General features: G+C 41.7%; 2 protein-coding genes across 3 annotated transcripts; both read right to left on the reverse strand.

The window, feature by feature from the left end:
- Nucleotides 1-864: 864 nt before the first annotated feature.
- On the reverse strand, nt 865-8305 carry LOC114046921 (EKC/KEOPS complex subunit LAGE3-like). Of its 2 annotated transcripts, XM_027867552.1 has the most exons (3): nt 8199-8305; nt 7109-7353; nt 865-2377 (listed from the first exon to the last, which is right to left on the reverse strand). In XM_027867552.1, exon 3 carries the CDS (start codon nt 2373-2375, stop codon nt 2040-2042), a length of 336 nt encoding a protein of 111 aa, XP_027723353.1. In that variant the 5' UTR covers nt 2376-2377; nt 7109-7353; nt 8199-8305; the 3' UTR covers nt 865-2039. The 2 variants fall into 2 exon arrangements, with proteins under 2 accessions (XP_027723353.1, XP_027723354.1); XM_027867553.1 differs by lacking the exons at nt 7109-7353; nt 8199-8305 and adding an exon at nt 6571-6611.
- An 8045-nt stretch (nt 8306-16350) lies between these two features.
- Nucleotides 16351-24295, reverse strand: LOC114047269 (zinc finger protein 829-like). Its single transcript, XM_027868048.1, is given in 4 exon segments — nt 16351-16565; nt 16878-17378; nt 23773-23853; nt 24151-24295. Coding segments are annotated over 4 exon segments (942 nt in total).
- Nucleotides 24296-25918: the final 1623 nt, after the last annotated feature.

The following is a 25918-nucleotide window of genomic DNA, read 5'->3' on the forward strand; positions in this document are numbered from 1 at the left end:
TGAGCCCAAGAACTGCAGAAAGAGCAGCACCATCATCCCAGACCACCAACCCAGCTCCCACAGCTGCCATCCTACAAATCGTCATTTGGTAACATAACTGCTTCTGCAGGTGCTTCAGCCCCCACCTTCTTTTTTCAGTGAGGCAATTAGGGTTAAGTGACTTGCCCAGAGTCACACAGCTAGTGAGTGTTATGTGTCTGGGGCCGAATCTGAACTCAAGACCTCCTGACTCCAGGGCCGGTACTCTATCCACTGTGCCACCTAGCTACCCCCAGCCCCCACCTTCTTAGCACCTGCAGCTTTCACATACCTAGAAATTTCTAATCACCAAAGTCCTCAGTTATCAAACAGTTGTGTCAGGAATTAGATATTATTTTTTTCAGTGGAAATATTAAATAAAATGCATTACCAACCATTCACTGTGCTGCTGCAGCCTAAGACTACAGGGCCTTTCCAAATGACTGGAACCTCCCGTGTTGTCTCCTATTGGAATGTGAGCTTCTTGAAAGCCGAGTCTTGCTTTTCTACTTAAAGCCCACGCCCCACCTCCCCACCCCACACGGAGCACAGTGCTGCTATACAGAAGTGCTTACTAAATGTTTTTTCAAGTGTTCATTTCTGTTTGCCATTTGTTTTCCTTACAAAAGCAGTAGGAAGTACAAGTAGTGTTATTCCCATTTTTCAGATGGAGACTGAAGTTGCCAAAGTGGATTTATCCATGGATGTGCTTCACTTGGTCAACTGTTCCTGAAAGAGACAAGTGAGGAACTGACACCCTCCTTTCTCAGACAGTAACTTTCAGATCTTGAGGTACTAGATGCCAGGGCACACAATGCACTTGAACTCCAACGAATAAAGACACAATTTGGTTTGAAAGAGGGAAAATTTAATGAGGAATCTGAAACGATATGGACTTTTGAGGGAATTATCCAGCTCAACACAAACACGAAAAGCCATCAAAGCTATAAATTCAAAAGATTTTCTGAACAATGTCGAGACCTGACTGTTCTGCAAAAAGAATTCTGTTCCCTCTCCTGGACCCTGCTGCACCTCCTACCCTTAAAGAAAGGAGAGGGAGGCAAGGGGCAGGAAGAAGGAAGGGGTAAAGAACCACAGGGAAGGAAGGACAAGGACAGTGGGCGAGAGAAAAGAAGGGGAAAGAGAGTGAGTGAGCTGGAGCACGGCACTCCTTCGAGCTCCTCTGTGTGCAGGGGTTGGGGGGAGGGGGGAGGGAGGAGGGAGGAGAGGAAGGACCCCAATGCAGGCAGCTATTGTTCCACCCACAAGAAAACAACTATGTATTCCATTCTGATCAGGAAGAGAAGGGCCAAAAGAGGCTGAGGGGAAATCCGATGCATTGCTAAGTCCTTCCAACTACTCCCATCATTCAACAAACATTTATCAAGTGCTCACTATGTTGCAGGCACTATGCTAAAGGACAGGGATAAAAAAACAAATCGAAACAGTACCTCCTCCCAAGGAGCTTACATTCTAATGGGAGGAACAACATGCACACGTATAAGTATTTACAATCTTCCTTCCTCCTTACTAGATCATCTCTAGCCTATTCACCAACTGTCCCCAAGGGTTAAAGGCAACCCTGACACCCCCAGAAAAATAACATAAAAAACCCCCACATCTTCTGCAATTCAAGTTCTAAGTCAAATTTGATGTCCATAATGGGAGAAAGCAGAGGGTTGACTGCTCTTTATTAAGGGATCAGTCAGTGTGGGGTCTATGTGTGTTCGTATAATGAGATTTATTTTTCTGCAACAAGCTTATACTGGAGTGGGCAACTGGAACCAGGATCCCTCCTGCTCCAACTTCCATCTCCTTGGTTGAAGACAAACAGATATTCAAAGCTGGGTGACTTTACAGGGGAGGGGAGTAAGCAGGGAAGGAAGCTGGGGAGGGGTCTTTCCCATATTTTCTAAGCTAAGTCTTTTTATTAGCTTTTCCTCATTGGGGGAGAGGGGATGACAGCTGTGGGGGTACTAGGGCCTGGGCCTGAAGCACAAGACTGGGTTGGGGGAGGTGTCTCAGTGGGGCTCTGGGGGCCCAAAACGCTCCATGGTCTGCAGCACCAGAGCCAGATAGTCCAAGAACGTGGTTATAGAGGCTCGGAAGAACCGTGCTTCTTCTGCTCTCCAGTGGAGAACCAATTTGTTCCCAATGACGGTTAGCTCCCGCTGGACACCACTCCGGCGAGGCTCAGGATCTGGGTCCAAAGAGCGGCATGCAATCTCTGCTTCCAGAGGGGATGGGAAGGGGATTGACAGAGAGAAGTCATAGAAGCCACGGCCATGGCTGTCTATTGTGGAGCTGCTGTCTCCTCCGGGGCCTGGGTGGCGTGGCCTTTGGATGGATGCCTCCATGCCTGAAAAGTCAATTTTGCATCAAAAAAAGTCCAACCCTGTTAATGACAGAAATCCACTTCCTCAATCAAGAATAAAAGAGTGGGTCCAACCACTGAGGGTTGTCCCAATCAAACCAGAATCTGCACAGAGATGACTGCGTGGGTTGTGGTTAGGTGTGTGACTTCATTTCCAGAATGAGACAAGGTCTGGGACCCCAGGGTGGCCCACATCTGTTTGGGTCCACTGATGGTTTGCATGTTATCAATAAACCTCACATTTATCTTAGAGTTAAGTGTGGTTGTGGCTGTTCCTTGAAATACTGGACCAATGAATCTGGAATCAAAAGGAGGATATCAAGGAATAACGAACGAAAGCTGACACGTATCCAGTGCTTTAAAGTTTGGAAAGTGCTTTACATAAACTATCTTATTTCAGCCTCATAACAGCTTTATGAAGGAGGTGCTATCATTATCACCCCATTTTGTAGATGAGGAAACTAAGACTCAGAGAGGTTTAGTGCCTTAACCATAGTCACACAGACACAAAGGATCAGGAGAAGGACTGGAGCCTCGCTCTTGCTGATGCCAAGCAGCATCTAGCCACTCTGCGGTGCTGCCTCAGAGTACACCTCCCTGAGCTGCCTCATTTAGGCTGGCGACTTCTTAGGACCAGGAGTGTATCTGCCTGGGAATCCAGAAACAAAGAAGCACTCTGACCCATGGTTTCCTGTTACCAAACAGCTTCTTAAACCATCTCCCTGGCTGGATGGATCAGAGAAGAATGACCCCTTAGGGTCAGCGAATTGGCAGAAACTATGATAGAAGATGAGCTGATCATCCGAGCACTGAGGTTACAGAGGAGATTGGCTGCTTTTGATGTTGACTGGCCAGTTATAGTTTAAAACTGCACTGAGACTCTGGTGACACTTTGAATAGATATATATTGCCCCCCCCTTAGAACGTAAGCTCCTTGAGGGCAGAGAGGGTTTCTTTTTTTCTGTGTAACCCCAGTGCCTTATCACGCGCATGGCACATAGGTGAAGGATTATGGAGATTTTTGCAAATTTACTCATCAGGAAGAGTCTATTTATGCAAAGTTCTTTACAAACAGTGAACCAAAGGATGTCTGAATCTGACTTTCAGCACTTTTCCTGTTTGCATTTTTGTGCTTTTAATATTACTTTACAGACACACAAAAAATATGTATTTGTTGAAAAGAGTCCCACCTCTGATGCTTAACTGCTCAGTGCCTCTAAACTGCACAGCAGGAACGATCTGCACTGCAGAAGTCTCTGCGCTAGAAGCTCCCTGTACCAATAAAATCTCAGGTCCCATCCAAAAACTGAATTTGATTGGGCGCAAATTACAACGAATCCAAGGGTCACAGATTTAGAGCTGAAAGGGACTGAGAGACCATGTAGTGCCTTCAGCCCATCCTCACACTGCATGATAGCTAGGCCTTTGCATTCACTAGCCTGGTTACCCTGTTTTGGATACACTCAAGGTCAGCAATGTCTTCCCTGAAATGTGATGCCTAGAACTGAGCACAGTATTGCAGACACCCTGACCAAGGCTGAGTACAGCAGGACCTACTTTGTGTGGACACTAAGACACTAAATTAAACCCAAGGTTACATTAGCTTTTTTTGGCTGACATATCACACTGTTGATGAAGTCTACTAAAACCTCAAGATCTTTTTCAAACAAACTACTATCTATTTTATTGTCCTCCTCAATCTTGTACTTGCGAAGTTGATTTTTGGAGCCCATGGGTAACCTCAAATTTACCCCTCTTCAATTCATATTTATCACCCAATTAAGATTCTGGTAGCTGTTAATCTACCCACCTACCTCCAGGACACTCTTTCTTCCTCAATGAATTCAGTGCCTTGCTCATACTCTTTCTCTCTTCCCCAACTCCTGCCCTCATCATACTAGGTGATGATGTCAACATACAAACTGATATTCCCTCAAACACCCTAACTTCCCAGTTTCTCAACTTACTCATTTCCCAAGACCTATTCCCCCACCCTGCCTTAGCTACACAGAAAGGTAGTTTATACTCTCGATCATGCCATTAGCCACAAATGTTCCACCACTTTCATGTACTCTGAAATTTCCTATCATTCCATCTTTCTCTCTGTCCTACAACCTTTAAGCCTGATCTTTCCCCTCACTGTGACCTCCAACCCTGCCCCCCCTTCAGTTCTTTCCTAGGCCATCACACTGTACTAAGTCCTCACTCTTCCCTCCCCATCATGACCACTGCAACTTTAGGCAAGAGGCCCTAGCACCTTTACCCAACCACAGATCTTGCCCTGCCAAGCCCCAGATGTGGATCACTCTCACCATCTGTTGCTTTCATGCCTATTCACAAGCTGGTGAACTAAAGAAATTGTTTGGGTTTGGCCTCCCTTCTGCCACCACTCTGGTAAAGGCCCTCATCACCTCATGCCTTCACTTTTGCAACAGCCTTCTGGTTAGTTTCTCTGTCTCAAGTCTCTTCTCATCCTCCACTCAGCTGTCAAAGTGATCTTCTAAAAGCCTAGATCTGACCATGTCACCCCCGCCTCCCACTTGATAAACTCCAGTGGTTCCCTACGATCTTATACCTCACTTCTCCACACCTACTTTGTGATTCAGTGACACTAGCCCTGTCTGTTGTTGTTTAGCTGGGACTGGAAAGAGTTTTTCAATTCTTTGTGACCCCATTTGGGTTTTCTTGGCAAAGATACTGGAGTGGTTTGCTACTTCCTTCTTCAGTTCATTTTACAGATGAGGAAACTGAGGCAAACAGGGTTAAATGACTTGCCCAGGGTCACACAGTTAGTAAGTGACTGAGGCTAGATTTGAATTCAGGAAAATGAGTCTTCCTGACTCCAGGCTAAGTATCAGCTAAAATACCACCATCTACAGGAAGCCTTTCCTAGTCCTTAATGCTAGTGTCTTTTCTCTGAGATTATCTCCAACTTAACTTGCATGTATCTTGTTAGTATGTAGTTTTTTTGCATGCGTGTTGTCTCTCAATTAAACTGTGAGATCATTAAGTACAGGCATTCTTTTTGCCTTTCTTTGTATCCCCAGCACTTTGCATGCTACCTGACACACAGCAGGCACTAGATAAATGTTTGCTGGCTTGACTGGATGTTTACTACTACATGGAATTACCATGCTGCTATGCTAGATGCTTCCCCCAATCATCTTCCCTTCTCTTCATCCCTTTTACTCAGTCAGTTACCACTTTTGCACAAAACAGTTTTGATGTCTCTTCTCCTCTTAACAACCCTACATGGCTCCTCTCTAACTCCAACACAAAACCCAGTGTCAAAGTCTATAGTCTGACCCCACCTCACAGGTCCAACCTTATCTCCCACTATCCCCCAACAGAAGTCCAATTTAGCTCCAGCCAAGCCTGCACCTCATCCCTGATTCTCTCAAACCCAACACACTCCTTCCTCCTCCTACTCCCCAGAAGTTTGGCTAGCCTCCACAATCTCTTCTCTAATTATCCAAACCCCTATCCATTATTCAGAGTAAGGCCCTCCTTGACAACCCATGGTCTCTAATCTTGCACCTATAAGGTCATGGAGGACTACCTGTCACAACCATCCATTTTGAATAAATGTGAGTAAAGAACACAGAGGGAGGTAAAGAGGCAACTGATGAGAATATCTTATGGAGCATCTACGAGAACAGGCTCAGTCTCCAGAGGAATTCAACTTGGATTAAGGTATCTAGATGGAACTTCACTATGTAGAGAAGTCAAGTGTCCAAACTCAAATCTGCCTCTAGTCTTGGCTATGTAACCAACTACTGTGAGACCCTAAGCAAGTCACTTAATCCCTCAGGAACAAGTTCTTTTTTTTTTTGCAAAATGAGAGAAAAATGCTTGCCTACCTGTCCAAGAGACTTTTGTGAAGACACAATAGGAATAAAAACATGAAAGTACTTTGAGCAGTTAAAAGATAAGTTCACACACCAGATATTTCAGGGCAAGAATGTCAGAGGCCTTTAAGGAGAAAGACATGGAAAAGGGATGGGGTAATTGGGCTGTCAACCAATGGGAAAAGGTCATCTCTGATCTCTACAGCAGGAATTCTTAACTTTTCTTTATGTAAAATGCCCCTTTGGATCTCCTTCTCAGAATAATGTTTTTAAATGCATAAAACAAAATAGCAATACAAAAGGAAATCAATTATGTTGAAATATACTTACCAAAATACTTTTGAAAACAAGTTCACCAGGTTAAGAACCTCTCTACTCAGCTGTGTGACCCTGGGCAACTCACTTAACCCCAATTGCCTAAAAAAAAAAAAAAAAAAAAAAAAAGAACTTCTCTACTCTAAAGGATATCTTATAGCATAGGGAGCACTGGGATCAAGGATGTGATAAATAAGAAGCCCAAAGTGACACTCTCACTCATTTGTTAAATCTATTGATATCCTAATGACAGGGAAGACTCCTTTCCTTATTATTACCTACTCAGAGGCCCTTCCCCTAAAGTAGAGATGCAGCATGACTTAAGAGCCTTCCTAGAGTCAAGTAAAATAGAGATTTGATTACCAGCTTCCTATACTTAAGTAGCTTTGATGACCTCCCTGAAACTTTCTGGGCTTCAATTTCCACATATAAAAAATGGGGAAAATACCTATACACAGTGTGGTTAGGAGAATCAAATAAGGTATGTAAAGCACTTTGTCACTGATAGGATGCTATCCTCCCCCCTCCCCAAATACCTCAGTTAACTTCTCACCTCTCTCCCCAAGCAGGTGAGGCTGATCCTCCAGGTTCACTCTCCTCACTGGTCCAATGACTTCCCTGATCTTCCCCAGGTAAGAAGGGTGGGAACAACTTCAGCACCAAGGTGTATCACTTCTTGTGATTCTCTGGGGAAACTCTTGACAGGAGATCTGAAATCAAGGCTGTCTCCTTCTAGATGGATTCAAGCTTCTTCCACCGCCTTCATCTCGGCTGCTCCACTGAAGCCAAGACCTGGGGCTAAAGGGCAGAGTCACTTTAGTCAGGTCTTTCTCCCCCGGGCCAGATATCTCTTCTCAGCAAGGAACTCTCCCTCTTTCATCCCGGCTTAGGCTAAGTTTGGAGGCAGCTGGGTGGCTCGGTGGATACAGAGCTAGTTGGAAGACCTCAATTCAAATCCAGCCTCACTTACTTGCCGTGTGACCCTAGGCAAGTCACTTAATCTCTGTTTGCCTTTATCCACTGGAGAAGGAAATGGCAAACCACTCCAGGATCTTTGCCAAGAAAACCCCAAAGAAAAGTTGGACGAGGCTGAATGACTGATCAACAGCAGCAGCAAGCCGAACAACAACAATGGGACAATATTATCAGTCTGGAGCAAAGGCCCTGAAGAAATGCCAAGAGACACAGACACGCACACACATTCACCAGCCATACTGGGAACACCAAGCAGCCAAAGCAGGCAATACCAGCAGAGGCGCCGGGCCCAGAGAGCTAAGAACGGCCGGCCGGCCCGCACTGCGCAAGCGCCGGCTGCGGGCTCCTCGGAAACCTGGGCACACTCGCCCAGGCCTCCGCTGTGCGGAGGGCCTCACGCCTGGGACACCCCGATTCTCACGGTGTGGACGTTAGCCCGCAAACCCACACACATCGACAGAACGCAATCACACAACCGCGAAAAGACACAACTCAGGCACTAGCTCACAAACTCACACCCGCATTGACAGAACGTGATCACGCACGGGAAAATATGCAACCGCACACGACAGGACAGGTCACGCACACAGCACGCGCACAAACGCACGCACGCGCATTCACAAGCTCGCCATCTCCCCCACGACACAGCTCACACACACTTAGCATACCGTCTGGGCGGGGGCCCTCCCGCGGGTTCGCCAGAGCCGCCCCCACGTGCCCCCGCAACCCGGAGATCAAAGGCGGCCAATGCTCCCGAGAAACCCGCTGAGCCGCGGAGGTCGCTGGGAAACTGCCTTTGGGAGCAGCCGGGTCACAGCCCAGAGGATTCTGGGAATCGTAGTTCCCCGGGTCACTCTGCACAAGCGTATTTTCGTATCGATCGGGGTACCTTCCCTTTTCTCCTTAGTTATATGGTCTCTGGCTTTCACAGGGATGATCTGCATGTGAACTTCCGCGACCGTGACTGATGGTAATATTAACCAATCATATTTATATAGCTCTTTAAAGTTTGAAAAGCTCTTTTCATCCATTAGCGCATATGTGAAAATGCATCTAACACATTCTTGCTAGTAGACACTCATTGTTAAATTTTATGTCAGTCAATAAACAATCAACATTTATTAACAGCCTACTATGTGCCAGCCACTGTGCTAAGCACAGAGGATTAAAAAAGAGGTAAAGGACACTAGCCCTGCCCTCAAAGAGCTTACAATCTAATAGGAGAGACAATAAGCAAACAAGTATGTACAAACAAGCCCTATATGGACTTTATATGTATATGTGATTGCCCTTCCTTGTCCAAGAGAACCCAAATGACATCATTATGTTAGAGTCAAGTTACAGCGTGTCCAACTGTGGCTGATCAGACCAATAGAAGCTCGAAATGCTCTACCACAGGTCAGGCACAAATAGTCCATGTGAGCATTTGGAGTGTTTTCTCTAAATTGGCTTATCTTGGAGTTAGTTTCTTTTGAGCTACTTCAATTCTGCTTTGCTCATAGAGCACTGCATCTTCTCTGATGAGGCCACACCTTGCTGGGGGTTCCTGTGCCAATGTCTCCCATGTCATGCAATCATTTCCAAAGTTCTTAAGAGAGAGTTTGAGAGGGTCCTTCTATCACTTTTTCTGACCACCATGTGAGCACTTGCCCTGTGTGAGTTCTCTATAAAATAGTCTTTTAGGCAAGAGTATGTTTGACATTCAAACCACGTGGCCAGCCCATTGGAAGTTCTCTCTCTATAGTGGAATTTGAAAGAGTGGGGACTTAAAGGAAGCCGGGAGGTAGAGATGAGGAAAGAGAAAATTCCAGGGATGGGAGATAGCCAGAGAAAGTACCTGGAAGGGAGAGATGATGTTGTTGAGGTTGTTATTACAGGATCAGCCAGAAGATCAGCGTCACTGGATCTGTACCTGTAGGGGAATCATTTCTCAGTGTGAGTAATTTTTCAATAAGCAATTTACACCTCAGAAACCAGGGATTACTTCAAATCAGCATTTGATTTTTTTTTTTATTTTCTAGGTTTGAGAGAATGTTAACAATTCAGATTCAACTTAAAAATGTGTGTATGTTCCACCCCCACCCCCCCACCCAGTGGAGCCCAGTTGTTATTTACCAGCACACTCCCATATTGCTCTATAAACACTGTTTAAGCTCAATAGAACTGTAGCAGAAGGCTCAGGCACTGAAGATATCACCAGACTGGAGGCCTTGTGGCTGTAGATTAATAATAGTAATAAGAATAACTGACATTTATTATAGTGCTTTAAGGTTGGGAAAGCCAGCATTATTCATTTGAGCCTTACAAAACCCCTGCCTTCATGGATACGTTTTCATCCTCTTCTCTAAAAGGAGATGTCCTTCTTATTCGGAGCGCTTCTAGCTTACATCCATTACACATAATGCTTGCTAATGATTTTAGATAGATGCTACTTATCATGTTAAGGAAAACTTCGTTTATTCCTATGGTCTTTTTTTTTTCTTTTCTTAATAAGAATGGGTTCGGTGTTGTGTCCAAAGCTTTTCCTGCATCTATTGAGATAATTATATGATTTCTGTTAGTTTTGTTATTGATATGGTCAATTATGCTGATAGTTTCCCTAATATTGAACCAGCCCGCCTTACTGGTATAAATCACACCTGGTCATGTTGTATTATCCTCATGATGAATTGCTGTAATCTCTGTGCTAATATTTTATTAAAAAATTTTTGCAACAATATTCATTAGGGAAAAAAATAAGGAGAGATGTCCCTCATGACCCTGTCATTGAATATTTTATCTCTCTCCACCTTCTCTCTTAGTGGGCTCATCTCGAAGTTTCAATTGTTAGTGTTATAAAATTGACTATTCAAACTCATTCTCTCCCCCTGAGTTTCAGTCCCACTTTTGCAATTACCTACTGAATATTTCCATCAAGATGTTCATTCAGCATCTCAAACTCAAATACTTATCTCTGTTGATTATCTCCTATTGATCCTATATATATCTTATATATTTATTCTATATATAGATAGTTGTTTGTATGTTGTATTCCCCATTAGACTGTGAGCTCCTTGAGAGCAGGGGCTCTTCCCCCCCCACCCTTTTTTTTTTTTGGCTAAGCAATGGGGTTAAGTGACTTGCCCAGGGTCACACAGCTAGGAAGTGTTATGTGTCTGAGGTCGGATTTGAACTCAGGTCCTTCTGAATCTAGGGCCGGTGCTCTATCCACTGTGCCACCTAGCTGCCCCCAAAGTATTTGTGGATGTTTCCCCCCTTTTTTGTATCCCCAGAACTTAGCAAAATACCTGGGTACATAGTAGGTGCTTAATAAATGTTTATGGACTGATTGACTGAACTCATCTTTCTTCCCAAACATCCCCCTCCTTCCAACGTCTCTATATCTATTGTTTAGACCAGAGGTGTCAAACAAGCAGCATTTTGACTGCAACAGTTTAGTCTGAACAGGATTGAAATGTAATTGAGAAATATTTAACAAAATAAACACTCAGTAGAGTATAGATAATGTTAATAGATGTTTTAAAAGTCAATATGCAGTCCACAGGCACAGGGTTAAAGACCCTCTGTTTCTATTTGGCTTTGACACTGATAGTTTAGACCAAGGCTTCTTAAACTTTTTCCACTCTCGATTCCTTTACCAGTTTTGGCAGCATTGGCACTGTGTGAGCGTGACAGCATGTGCAGTGCAAAGTGCGCATGTTGTGTATTCAGAACCAAGGCTACACTGAAGTTGCGCAATGCAACTTGGTTACTATGTAAAGGGACATCTTTCCCCAACACTCAGGTGACATGGGAATGCTTTATGATTCCAGAAGCTTTGGGTCTTCTTCTCCCTGGGGCCCTTGGCAGTATGTCCACTAACATGACACCAGCTGCTCCTTCCCAGGCCCATGGCAGAGGCAATAACATTGCTTCTCTTGTGACTGTAGATCTGCATGATCCAGGATGGGTCTCTGAGAGATATGTCCCATCTCTGGGACTGACTGAGACTCTGCAAACCTGGATTGGGAAAACCCAAGAGAATAGCAGTAGCAGATGTATCACCTTCAGACCACAGGGAGAAACCTGACCTTATTATGAACTTTCCTTCTTGGCCACTATGGTTAAACAAGTAAGACTACACATAGCAAAAAGATGTGAAATAACCACTGATTCTATAAAAAGTGTACCTACACAAACACTTGGAACCCAACACAGTTACCTTCTAGGCTTGCATGTTGGACTTGGCAGCATCCTCTGGGTTCCATTGAATGTTTCTAAACTCCTGACCTCTAGGGAGTAATGCCACCAAAGCTTGAAGGGATGTTTGCTCCTAACTTCTCTGACTCTTACCTTTGCGTCCAAAGAGGAAGAACTTCCCAGAAACAAGACAAGGGCCAAGTCTGGCCTCTAAAGTTGCCAGGGCAGGGATCAGTTGCCTTCCCCTTCCTGCAAGAGACATAGAGGCCACTTCATCTATACCAGGGTTTTAAATCAAGGATCCATAGATAGATTTCAAGAGGGCCATGGATTTGTTTTTTAAATTATTTCAAATAACAATTTTAATATAATCGGTATCTCTATCACTCTATAAATTTTATGTACTTTAAAACATTATTCTATGAAATGGTGCATAGTCATCACCAAATTGCCAAAGGAGTCCATGACACAAAAAAGGTAAGAACCTCTATTCTAGACCTTTCCCAGGAAAACACCACTAACTCCTCTATGGAAGGGCCTAAGGAATGGAGAGGCAAAGTTTGCTCTTTGCCATAGTGCCACATGAGACTCTCCAGGAAGCCTAACCTCACTCATTAGGTATCTTCTAGGCACTAGAACAGAGATGAAAAGGAGAATGAAATGTAACAGACATCCTGAATTGAATATATCCCCAGAAAATTAAATGCTTTTTAATCTTCTCTTTTCTCTTTCAAAATTTTCTTTGCCAAACCCTTCATATTGTAAGAAAGAAATGTAGTGGGAGAGGAAAGAAGGGGATCAGAGAGAAACATGCAGTTTTGGAATATAAAGAAGTTTAGAGGGCAAGGGAAGAGGTGAAGGGAAGACTGCATGGGAGAGAGGAAGAGGACAAGTAGTAAGGGTATTGAACATTAACATTTATGCCACTCTCATCTCCACTAAATAAAAAAAGGTCATGAATGACACTTTCCCATTTTAAAGTAGCATTCATTCACTGAAAAGGTGGAAAATAACAGAAGACTAAGGAAGGGAAGCCTGCAGCAGTGGAAATGCATTGCAGTGAGGGGCCAAGAGCCAAGATTGCCACTCTTTTCATTGTGCCAAAGTTTAGCCTGGACAAGATGGGTTTTTGGTTGGCCAACAAAAACAGCTGTTTTTCCTGTTCAAGAAAGATATCCAGAAATTAGGAGGAGGGTACCCTTTTATTTGGAACTGTATTCCTTAGTCCTCCTGACCTCAAGGCCATCACCTGGAGATAATGGTATGGTCTGTTTTGGGGGTTATCAGTCACTCTTCTCTGTTTCTTTGAAGAACCCAGTCGAGCAAAGTAAAATGGTTGTTTTCCAGAGAGTCTTTTCTTCTGATAAAGAAGCTTTCCAGGGTCAGAGAGAAGAAATAGCTCTTTGCTAAATTAGACCTGCAGACATGAGTCATCCCTAATACCTCAGTCTTATCTTACTTGCTTTCAAGCACGGTGGCCTGGGCTTCTTCAATAGAAGCCTATAGTACCTTCATCCTCATTTACAACATTTCTTAATTCAGGAATAAAGAGATGTACAATAGATCCAATCCCAAGACACAAAGGGGTACTGTAATCATTTTTATTAGCAAATTTGTCTACTTCTTAACTCAGGTATGCCTGAGGGAGCAAAGGTAAAAGACTACCTGGCATATATTTTTAAGATTGTAACATATATCAGTATCACATCACAAGCCAGCACTTCTGCTTTCCTATGGCAGGGATGTGTAAACACTCCTTGTTCTTCTGTTTTTGTTGGTTCTCCTAATCTTATATGCATTTGTCTGAGTTCTTGCTTGGTTTTACAAAGCATTGCTCTGTCACTCACAAGGTCATTTACTCAGTTTTCTTTTTTTATTAATTAATTTGATTGTATAGTATTACAGGGATATTATTTTTATACATAAGCAAATAAGCTGTTTGCACAAATTATTACTATAATACTACTATATATCTAGTCAAGGACCTCTATTTGGAAAAAATAAAGAGATGCCCAATGGAGTGATTGCCTCTTGCCATATCTTTCCCTATAAACAGGCTTCCCTTGTAATGCTTGCTGGCACTGGCTTTTTAGGTGTGATTTTAAGATTGGATAAAATTCCAAGCTCATACCATGGATGCCTACAAGCTCTTCTAGTTCACATCCCTCTCTAGCCAAGAGGAGGAAGGGCAAGAATAGGCCTTCCAAGGCAGTGATTAAGGGAATAAGATCCATCCTCTCTATACTGGCGATTATCATATAGTCCCACACAAGGAAGATTATGATAAATGAAACCATAAATACAACAAAGACTCACTCTCTTTCCCTTTGCAATCTCAAATGCCAAATAAGAACAGGAAACTGGTGTTGGGGTTCAGCTTTTATGTTCCTTTCCTAATTCCTATTTGGTTCCCCAAAGTCTGATCTCCACAGAGCTATGGAGGCCACATCTCATGGGGTACTGATATTTAGATACTTCCTGCACTTGCTGAAACTCTCTCCATCCTTTTGTGGGGGGGAGGGCAAGGGGGGGCAGAAACTGAGTGTCCCTATCCCACACTTATGCTGGAAGCGCAGTCATTCATGGACCTGAGATTACTGAACAGAACCTTTGACCCATTCTTGTTTCCAACCTGGGCCTGTTCATCCTACCTTAATAACCTGCTTCTAGGGAATCATCATGCCAGACTTAGTATGGACACCAGATCCACTTCTGCCATACTGAAACTCCAAATTTCCAAGTTCAAGCAATCTACCAGCCTCAGCCCCAATAACAAAAATTACAGGCATGGGCCACCACGCCCGATTTTCCATACTTTAAGGCTCAGTTCAAAGCCTCTCATTCTCCTGAAGTCTTCCATGATACCCCCAGTCAGAAATTATCTTTACCTCCCAAAAATGCTCATAATGATGATGATAATTACATTAATAAGGTACTTATTATTGATGTTGATGATGATGATTATAACTGAAATTAGTAGAGACCTTTATGGTTTATAAAGCCCTATGCTTTATCCAAATCCTATGAGGTAGGTATTACAAGCATTGTTATTATTATTATTATTGTTATTAGCCAGATGATGATACTGAGGTTCAGAGAGGATAAGAGAGGAACTTATTCATAGTCATCTAATTGGGAACTGTCAGAGCTGAGATGAGAACTCAGGTCTCTGACTACAAGTTCTGCATTCTTTTCATTACCACACATCATCTCTCATGGCACCCTCCTGGGGCACATACAAAATTTAGATAAAATACGTTTCTCTTACTTAGGAAACTTAACAGTTTTTCAAGGGAAAGTAGAACTCATCCAAAGATAATTAAGTTTTTAGAATCTTAGAATCTCAGAGTTGGAAGGTACTTCAGAGACCATCTAGTCCAGAGGTGGGGGAACCTGCGGCCTCGAGGCCACATGTGGCTTTCCATTTCCTCAAGTGTGGCCCTTTGACTGAGTCCAAACTTCACAAAACAAAACCCCTTAATTAAAGGAGTTGTTCTGTAAAACTTGGACTCAGTCAAAAGGCTGCACCCCTGCACCCAGAAGGCCACATGTGGCCTTGAGGTTCCCCACCCCTAGTCCAAACTGTTGGAAGAAGGATAGCACTCATTTGGATGTCCAAGTTTTGATATGTTTATTTAAAATAAACTTGCTCTACTTTAAAGATACATTTCATAATCAATCCTTAAAATAGAAAACTGATGGTTAGACAAATGAATCAGCAAAATAAACATCATTGGATCAATTTCTCAAAAAGTTATTAGGGGCCCTCAAGTCTCTCCCAAAGCCTTCTCAAAGGTCTCTCTGAAATCTTAATTTATCTGAACTTATTCAACAAAGATGTTACTTGTATTTTTCAATTTGTATAATAAAAATAAGATGGGAATTGTAAAGCCAGTGGTATAGTAATTATAAAAAATTATTTTGTGATTATTACAGTTCTATTCTGTTTAACTGATTTGTACACATTTTAGAAAAGCAGATTATAGTTGATAAAATATAAGGCTTGTTTTCATTTTTATTAAAAATTGAACACGAATTTGTTGTTTGGAAATGATCCCTTATCACATGTAGATCATATGGGACATGATTTCAACTTATAGAACCTTTTCTAGGAATGTAACCTGCTATAGCAGTGTAAAGATGACCTCTTTTCCATTTATTTACTTTAAAAATGTTTTTTTTCTTTAAAGCACATTGCTTTCTTTATGTAAAAAGATAAAGATCTAATAATTTGATTTTTAATATGAACATTTTAAAGCTTAATCAAAGTTTACTTTCTTTTTTAAACCAAGTTCAACATAGTTCCTACTGAGACTTTTAGGCCTTTGTAGAACATTATTGCTACATGGTAAAAAACAATACATTTGGAAGGAAAAGAGAAATAAAATGAGGGGGTACCCTTTTATGTCTCAACTACCACAAACAAAATCACAAACTGTGATTAGGACCAAATTGAGACATTTTGATTCAAGAGTATTTAATTAAGCAAAGGACCAGACTGAAATAAACGTTGCCTTTATTCACTACATTCCCAAGGTTCCATTATACCTACTGAGACAGATATATATGTGAGGAGTTTTCCTTATAAATTATACACATAGGGTTTCCCTGTAGTATAAATTTTCTAATGCTAAGTAAAATCTATGCTTCATCTGACGATTTTTTTATTTGGCTACTAAAATTTTTTTTTCCAATATGGATCCTCTGATGTTGAGTAAGGTTTGTGCTCTGACTGAAGGCTTTCCCACAGTCTTTACATTCATAGGGCTTCTCACCAGTATGAATTTTTCGATGTTGAGTAAGATCTATATGCCACCTGAAGGCTTTCCCACATTGGTTACATTCATATGGTTTCTCTCCAGTATGATTCTTTGATGTTGAGTAAGGTATGTACCCTGGCTGAAGGCTTTCCCACATTTTCTACATCCATAAAGTTTTTCTCCAGTGTGAGTTTTCTGATGTTGGGAAAGGTCTGTAGTCCACCTAAAGGATTTTCCACATTGTTTACACTCACATGGTTTCTCTCCTGTATGAATTCTTTGATGCCAAAATAAGGTGTGTATTCTGATTAAAGGCTTTCCCACATTCATTACATTCATAGGGTTTCTCTCCAGTATGTATTCTCTGATGTTGAGTAAGGTGTGTACTCTGGCTGAAAGTTTTCTCACATTTAATGCATTTAAGGGGTTTCTCTCCAGTATGTATTCTCTGATGTCTAGTAAGATTTGTACTTTGACTAAAGGATTTGCCACATTCATTACATTTGTAGGGTTTTTCTCCAGTATGAGTTCTCTGATGTTGAGTGAGATCTGTACTCCATCTGAAGGTTTTCCCACATTTGTTACATTCATAGGGTTTCTCTCCAGTATGAACTCTCTGATGTTGAGTGAGGTCTGTACACCATCTGAAGGCTTTTCCACATACCTTACATTCAAAGGGTTTCTCTCCAGTATGAATTCTGTGATGTTGAGTGAATTCTGCACACGATCTGAAGGCTTTCCCACATTCCTTACATTCATATGGCTTCTTCTCTGAACGAATTTTCTTTGATTTAATTGTGTCTGAATGATATTTGAGCCTCTTTCCACTTGTATCACATTTATCATCACTCTCTCCTTTAGGGACTTTTTGCTGTGTAACAAGGTCTGAACTCTGACTCACACTTATTCCTAATTCATTACATTTAGAACCTCTATTTCCAGTGAGGATTTTATTTTTGGTGAATGTCTTCTGACTCAAATTTCTCTCCTGGACCTTCTGAAGATTCCCTAATGGACCATCACTTTGTGATCTTTTACTCCTTGTGAATCTTTTCCTTATCACTTCCTGGGATGAGATTTCTTCAGAAATGCTGTGATTTTGAGTTGATTTCTTATTTTCAGGCTTAGTCTCCCACACTGAAGGAAATATGCAAAATGATCATAGGATGAGAAGGGATCATAAAGGCATATGGAAAGTTGAGAGTGGTGATTAATGGAACCGGAGGGTGACTAATTGGACAAAGAGCAGAACTATGGGAGGTACCTTGGGTTCAGAGTCCAGGTCTTACTTTATGTCTATATTCTTGCATTGTATTGAGAGGCAATGTGGTTTAGTAAATAGGTTATGCTGGACTTGGAGTCAGGATGATTTAGGTTTAACTCCCACCTTTGATGCTTGTTAGCAGTGTGGCCACGGGCAAGTCCCTTAACCTCTCTGAATCAGTTTCCTCATCTATAAAATGGGGATAATAAAAGTTGTCTGGAGTACCTAGTATACCTAGTTGTTGTGAGGCTCAAATGATATGATGTATGCATAACACTTTGTTTATAGCACTTTATTATTCTTGCCATAGGGGTCTGTCAAGTCTTATATCTAGTTCCTTGCTTCTTCCTAACAGTTCTGGACATTATTCCCAGATGGATGAGCAACAACTGCAGGTATGTGAGCATATTCCATCATGTCCCATCTCTCCTATACCCACTGATTGTAATTCAAGCTAACTGCAATCATGGCACCTCTCCTCATCCATCTGCCATCATTGCCTCCCTTCAGGACCAGTGTTGTACATAGCAGTACCTATGGGTGGCCAGAGGCCAAGGCATTCTTGCTTAAAGATCAAGTGGAGTCATAGCCTGATCAATAGTGCTGCTTTCTTGTTCTCTTGGATTTCCTGGATTGTGCGTCTTCTTCTACCCAAACTACTGGGGCTTATCTTTGTCTTATTATTGATATCAGCCTTTCTCTACTCAACTCTGACTGCTTGGTCCTCGGGTCACTGGCTGCATAGAAGTTTAAAATTAAAATTAAATTAAATTGTCCTAATCCTAGCCCTCCTTTGATCATCATTACTCTGTTTTTACTTATGTCTTCATATGACAATGTTATTCGCTTGGTGAAAAACCTCCAATGGCTTTATGAAGAAAGAAGTTTTATTTTGTGAACTTTGGGGATAAACTATAAGTCAAGTTGGATTTTGGCCTCTTTGAAGTGATGGGAACACTAAATATGTTTTTGTATTTTCTTGGTTAAGAGAAAGGAGATGATAGTTGGCTAAATGTTAATAACTATTGTGGGTGGAGAACCACAACATGACCCCCTGATTGACTGCCAGTGAGCCTGGGACAGGAAAATGAAGCAATGAGCCCAAATCAGACAGTCTACCTAAGTGACTGTTTGCTGTTTCTCATACAAGAAACTCTGTCTCTGTGTGGTTCTACCTCATTCCTGGCATTCTCTCCCTTATCTCTACCTCCTAGCTTCCTTCAACTCCTGGCTAAAGTCCACCTTGTATGAGAAGCCATTCCTCATTCCTCTTAATTCTAGTCCCCTTCTTCTGTTGATTATCTCCAACTTATCCTGTTTATATCTTGTTTGAATGTAATTGTTTTCATGTTGTCTCCTCCATTAAATTATGAGCTCCTTGAGAGCTAGGATTGTCATCCCCACCATTTAGCACAGTGTCTGGAATAGAGTAGATGCTTAATAAATGCTTAATGATTGACTGACTCACTGAAGGCAAAGTCACGACTTTCACCTAGAGCAATCAGGGGCTAGAGAAGACCTCTTGAATTTTAGTTAAGGTATCAGAGGACCAAAGATTTAGACCTGGAAGGGACCTTACATTATATACTCTAAACCTCTCATTTTAAAGATGATGAAACTGAGGCCCAGAGTGATTAACTAGCTCAAGGTCACACAGGCATTAAATAGTAGAGCTGGTATCTGAAGCCTGGTCTTTGTCGTTCCAAGTTCAGTGTTCTTTCCATTACACTGCACTTCTCCAAGAAACAGTTTAGAAACTTTATGTGCCACCAAGTCTGCAACTGGGTGGTAGATGAAGTATGATTTTATATGTAGTTGAAATTACTTTGCCATTTATATTAATTGCTAATTACTTAACATCTTCAAGTTTAGAGAGAAATCAAAGTCAGAATTCATTGGTTTATTGACCATGCCTAACAAGGTTTCTGCCTTCTATGGAAAACAAGTAGGGACTTACATATTTGTCACTGCTATCATACTCTAAATTCCATGGGGACCTGAAGCTGCTATATCCTATTGCTAATCCCTGACCTTCTGGATCAACTGGCACAAGTGATCCTTGCTATTCATAAATTGGACCTGTAGGGGGTCTACAATATGGTAAAAATTCAGAAAGGGGATGAATTGAATGAAAATTCAATGAAACAAATATTTAATTCAGTGGAGATTTTAATCCTGTGGGTAATAAGAAAAAGAATAGCCATCTAGCAATGAGAGTCCAACTGAAGTTAGAGAGGTCAAATTTATAGTGGACTCAGTCAGCATGGTTTTTATTCAATCTAATACCCTAAGCATTTATTAAGTACCTGCTATGTACAGGGCTATGTGTTGGGGACGCCAAAATAAAATGAAAATAAAAATCCCTTACCTCAAGGAGGTACTAGATGAAATGATTCATGATTTTTCCTGGAGCTTTTGCTGATTGAAAAGGGAGAAGAGAAACTAGATAGTAGGAGTAATCCACTATTGGGGTTTAGCAAGGTGAGAGTGTTTAGAAGGTGAAGGGAATAAGGGGGTCAAAGACAGTAAAGTGCCTTGTTGAAGTGGCTGACCACTAGATGATTAAGACTGGGTACAAAGTAAAGTAAGAACTGAATAATACTTCTATGTATATGACTCCCAAATTTCTATCTCTAGGTCTGGCCTTTCTACCAAGAGCTAGACTCACATTTCTAACCATATGCTAAATACCTCCACCTAGATATTCTACCAGTACCTCAAACTCAATACGTCTAAAACTGAACCTACTCTCTTTACTTCTAAACTGTTCTTCTCTTGAGCTTTCTTATTTTTGTCAACAGCCCCATTATTCACTCAGTGTTCTGTGCTTAAAATCTTGGTATTATTTGACTCTTCTTTCTCTTGGAAGAAGCTAACTTGATGAGTGACTGATTGAGTATAAACCTGCCCATTTAGCCTGGCTTGTTAGCCCTTGACCCCCAGAATATTCTCCACCTTCACATCTCATCCTGGCTATTCACAGGGAGCATCTTGCCATCTGTCTACCATTGCTCCCCAGTGAGACCATCACCTTCACACCAGACGTGGACCTCCAGAATCCAGACCCCTTTTCAGCTATCTCTCACTTTCTACCTCTTGCCCTGGTCATGGTAGTCAAATCAATATTACCACTGCTTCTGAAAAGGGCATGTCAATTCAGTGCCCTATAACATTTAACCATCTATCCCTATGACTCCCCAAACCAAAACTTTCTACCCCAGACATCAACTTAATTTATATGTTATCTCCTTGTTTTAGAGTTAAGCTTGAGTCAGAGATTGTCTCTCTATTTGTATCTGGATGGCTAGTGCTAAGCATTGGCCTTGGACAAGTGCCATGTACATAGAAAACACTTAATAAATGCTTTTTCATTAAGCAATTAATTAATTAATGCTCCTTCATCTCCACATCCCATTCTACCTCTACAACCATGATTGTACCATTGTATCCATGACCTCTATTTTTACTGCTACCACCCTAGAACAGGCTCTCATCCATGTGGACTCTTGTAATAACCTCCTAAGAGTTCTTCCTGCCTTTACTCTTTCCCTATAATGGCACCCCTCACTGCTGCAAGATTATCTACTACTTGTGTGATTCTCCGGCTAGATAGCTTTTTCTCTCTGGGCATTTATGACAATATTCTCCCTTGGTTCTCCTTCCATCCGTCTGACTATTCCTTTTCAATCTCCTTTGCTGGATTATCATCCATATTATTCCCTCCAACTGTGGTTGTACCCTAAGGTTCTGTCCTGGGCACTCTTCTCTGCTCTCCCTACATCCTCTCACTTGGTGACTTTATCAGCTTACTTGAGTTTAATGATCATGTCTATGAAGGTGATTCCCTGACTTTCATGATAGAAAGAAAGAAAAGAGGAGGACTGCCAAGCAGAGGGCACAATATAATTAAAGCCAGGATTTTAGGACAGAGCACAGTATCAATCAAAAATCATCACACATTTATTGAGTACTTACAAAGTGTCAGGCACTGTTAGGTACTAGGAACATAAAGACCAAAGTTTAATAGCCCTTGCCCTCAAAGAGCTTACATTCTAGCCTGGGAAGACAGTATGCACGCATAGAGGTATATGCAAAATAATACAAAGTAATTTTGGAGAAATGAGCTTAAAACTTGGGAAATCAGGAAAGGTTTCATGCAAGAGGCAGAGCTTTAACTGAGCCTTGAGGGAAACCAGAGGTTCTAAGAAGTGAAGAGGAAGACAGAGGGCATTACAGAAATGGGACAGCCAGTTCAAAGGGATAGAGATAAGAGATGAGGAACCTTATAAAAGGAATACTAAAAAAAAAAAAAAGAACATTTTGGGTGCACTAGGAAGAGGAGCAATGTATAAGAGCAGATTAGGGCCAGGTTGTGATGGGCTTTAAAAGCCAAACAGAGGAATTTGTATTTGACCCCAGAGGAAAAGAGAAGAGTTTATCGTGCTAGAGAAGTGACATGGTTAGACCTTTGCTTTTGGAAAATTACTTTAAGAGCTGGGTGGAGGATTGTTAAAAGGAGGGAAGAGACTTGAGGGAGGGAGACTAATTAGGGGGTTATTGCAATAGTCCAGCCTAAGAGACATTTTAAGGAAAGAAAGTACAAAGACTGGTGACAATTGTATAAAATGCTTTAAAGGACAAAAGCAGTAGGACTTGGTACAGGTTAGAAGTTCAGAGAAAGGAAAAATTAATATAGGCTAGAGAAGTCAGGGAAGGTTTCAAAGTGAAGAATTTAAAGACTTTAAATAGGAATTTTAAAAAATGAGGAAGGAGAGGGTATTCCTGGCAGAGGATAGAAGACATTCAATGCCACAATTGCAGGAAACAGTATGAATCATGAAAAGGATATGAAGAAGACAACCTCAAGAAATTCAAGATTGCAAGAGTTAATAAGAAAATGGCAACTGTGGAAGTAAGTGTTGGTTATATAATTGAAGGAATTACAAATGAAAGGGAGAAAAGGAAGGTTCTAGAGAAGAAAGAAATAATCAGAAGATTCAAGTTTTGGAGGAATCTAGGAAGGATATAATCCATAAGGTAGAAGACTGGTATGGTGTGTGCATCTGTAAAAAGAGGGGGTTGGATTATATGCTCTCTAAAGCTCTTTTCAGTTCTAACATCCTATAAAGCCTATGAGCCTACATTGAGGGAAACTTCCTATTCTGAAACAAAAGGGAAGGAGGAAAGAATAAAGGACAAGTACTTAGATGTACATTATGGCCCTACTCAAATGTTTAATGGATTGCCCCATGGAGTATGAAATGGAATAGATTGTTCAAAAGAGGAGAGCTAGGTCCCATGGATAAAGTTACAAAGAAGAGAATCCATCTCAAAAGAATGAAAAACTTGAGAATAGTTAGCAAAATGGAATAGGCCAACTCATAAAACAGAGAGTTTGACATGAAAAGCATTCAAGCCAAGGCAGGATGATCAAAGAAGGGATTCCTGCCCTGGGAGGGAAGCTGACAAGATGACCTTGAATGTTCTCTTCTACTCTATGATATGCCGCTGAGGTTCTGAGGAGACTCGTGCCAACTGGCCTAAGTTTTCTCCATAAGCTTGGGAGGTTTGAGGAATTATCCAAACAACATTTCCAAGATTCCACCCCCTTAATAACTGTTACAGTGATTCCCGTCTCCTTGGTTTTCATTTAAGGATCAGGAACTGAGGATGTTTAGCTTAGAGAAGACTTGAAGAATTATGATGCTTGTTTTCAAGTATCAGAGGGGCTGTCCTGTGGTCATATGTAAGAGGGATTAGACTTTTTCTGCTTGCCCCCACAGGGCAGAACTAGGAAAGGTGGGTGGAATTTACAGAGAAGGGTATCTAGATCTTATGTAAGGAAAAGTATTCAAATAATTAGAGTAGTGTAAGAATGGACTGGACTTCTCAGGGAGAGATAGTGCGTTCCCTTTACCTGAGGTTTTCAGAGCAGGCTGGATGGCCATTTGTTAAGCATGCTATACAGAGTGGGTTCGATTCAAAAACCTTAAAGGTCCCAGCAACTCTGAGTCAGTGATTCTGTTTTCACTTACTCACCTAGAGTTTTTCTCTTCACCATCCAGGGCTCTTTTCCTTGCTCCAATTGGGAGATCACATTGGGTTTGGAAACTTCATGTCCTGCTCATGGGTAAAAACAAGTACTCGGGCTTCTGTGCTGGGTATAAAGACTCATCCCAGGATTCAGTCCCAGCCCCTTGGTCTTCAAGATCTCTGAAGGATAAGGTAAGTGCAGTGCCATGGGAAGCACAATGAAGCCACCTATTTATGGATTTCCTATTTCTAGGTCCAAAGGGACCTAGAACTTCAAAGTCAAACCCAGCAAAACTCTTCAGAGGCCCCACAGGTGTTTAAGAACCATGAAAATAACAACAATTCAATAGACAGACTCTAAGTCACAGGGGAAGCCACCCTTACCCAGGGAGACCAGGTTCCTATAATTCTCCAGCATTACATCCTTGTAGAGGGCTCTCAGAGTAGGCCCCAGGCACTTCCACTTCTCTCGGGTGAAGTTCACAGCCACATCCTCAAATGTCACTGGTGCCTGAAATGGCAAACCCATTTCTGCTTAACCTTGGACCATCCCCCATTATGGCATCGAGGTGAGCTGGTAGCGGAGAAAGTGGATGGGCTTATATGTTCTGATTATATGAAAGTTTCTGAATGTTCCAAGTCAAGTAAAGTATTTACTGATTTGCTCTTATTAGAATAACTGTGCTAAAAATCTGTTGGAGGAATAAAGAAATATGAGACATGGTCTTTACCCCTAAGAAGCAATGTTTTCCCTTCAGGGAAAAACACCTACATGGCACAATTCATATCTAGTTATTGCTTTCTTCTATCCTCACTTTTAAATCCCCCCAATACTCTCTCTGTATTGGGTACATATATACGTACATACATACATACATACATACATACACACACACACACACACATATATATATATACATATATATATATTTACTTATCTCTTAACATATTGTTTCCCCCAGTAACGGAAGCTAATGGTAGGGACTATTTCATTTCTCCTCTGTATCTCTAGCACCTACCACAGTGCCTAGCACAAAGCAGGCATTTAATAAATGCTTGTTGAATTTAATTAAATTAATTTCACCCGGGTCCTTCCTGCTGCTTGGAAATTCCTTTACTCTTTTTTGACTATCCCATTGCCTACAGTAGTTGTTCCAATCCTTCTCTTTCCTCAAATCACCATTCTCACTGCCTTCCACTCAGCAGAATACCTCTTCATTTTACTGAGAAAATAGAGGCTATCCATTTCGAGTACTATCTTTTTTCTCAATTCTCCATCTCAGCATCTTCCCCCATTTTCTTCTCCTCCATTCCATTCACTTCAGGAAGAAGAGACCCTTTTTCTCGCAAATATCAAACACTCTGCTTTTGCCTTTGATACCATTGCTTTCCACTGCTCCTCTGAAAACCTATCCCTTTAATGACCCCCTCCCCCTCTCTATTTAATTGTCAGCTTGTATCTACTGGCTTCTCTGCTTTTACAAACATGCCCAGATCTTCTCCACCCTCAAAAACACTTTCCTGGATCTTAGCCTCTCCTCCAGCTATTGTCCTGTATTCATTGGAAAAGCTGTCTCTACTGGTAGCCTCCACTTCCTCACATGCCACTGGATCCTCAGGGCTGGAGGAAATCCTGGGCCCTTTTCTTTTCTCTCCTCGCTCTTTTGGTGACCTCATCTGTTTCCAAAGTTTCAATTCTCTATGCTGATCACTCCCAAATCCAGTCCTTATCTCTCTCCTGAGCTCCAGTCTCACATCACCAACCAACACATTCAGAAGAGAACTCATTTCCCTTTACAACCACCCTTCCTCCTAGCCTTATTCATTCTCTTTTCACCTCCATTTCTGTTCATCTGACAGGTCTTCCATATTCCACCTCCACATCATATTTCACATCAGTTCTCTTCTCTCCATGTACAGAGCTCCCAGCCAAATTCAGGTCTTAACCCGGGCTACTGCAGTGGCCTCCAGATTGGACTCTAGGCCCTCTCTCTTCTAGTCCATCCTCCTCATAGCTGCTAAATTGACATTCTTCAAGTACAAAAACCTCCCTATGGCCTCTAGGATAAGATACAAACTTCTTTGTTTGGCATTTAAAGCCCTTCAGAGTCTAGGTCCAGTCTCTCTTTGCTGATATTTCACACTGCTTCTC

Source organism: Vombatus ursinus, unplaced genomic scaffold (assembly GCF_900497805.2).
Source record: "Vombatus ursinus unplaced genomic scaffold, bare-nosed wombat genome assembly UNPS02014786.1, whole genome shotgun sequence".
Lineage (NCBI taxonomy): Eukaryota > Metazoa > Chordata > Mammalia > Diprotodontia > Vombatidae > Vombatus > Vombatus ursinus.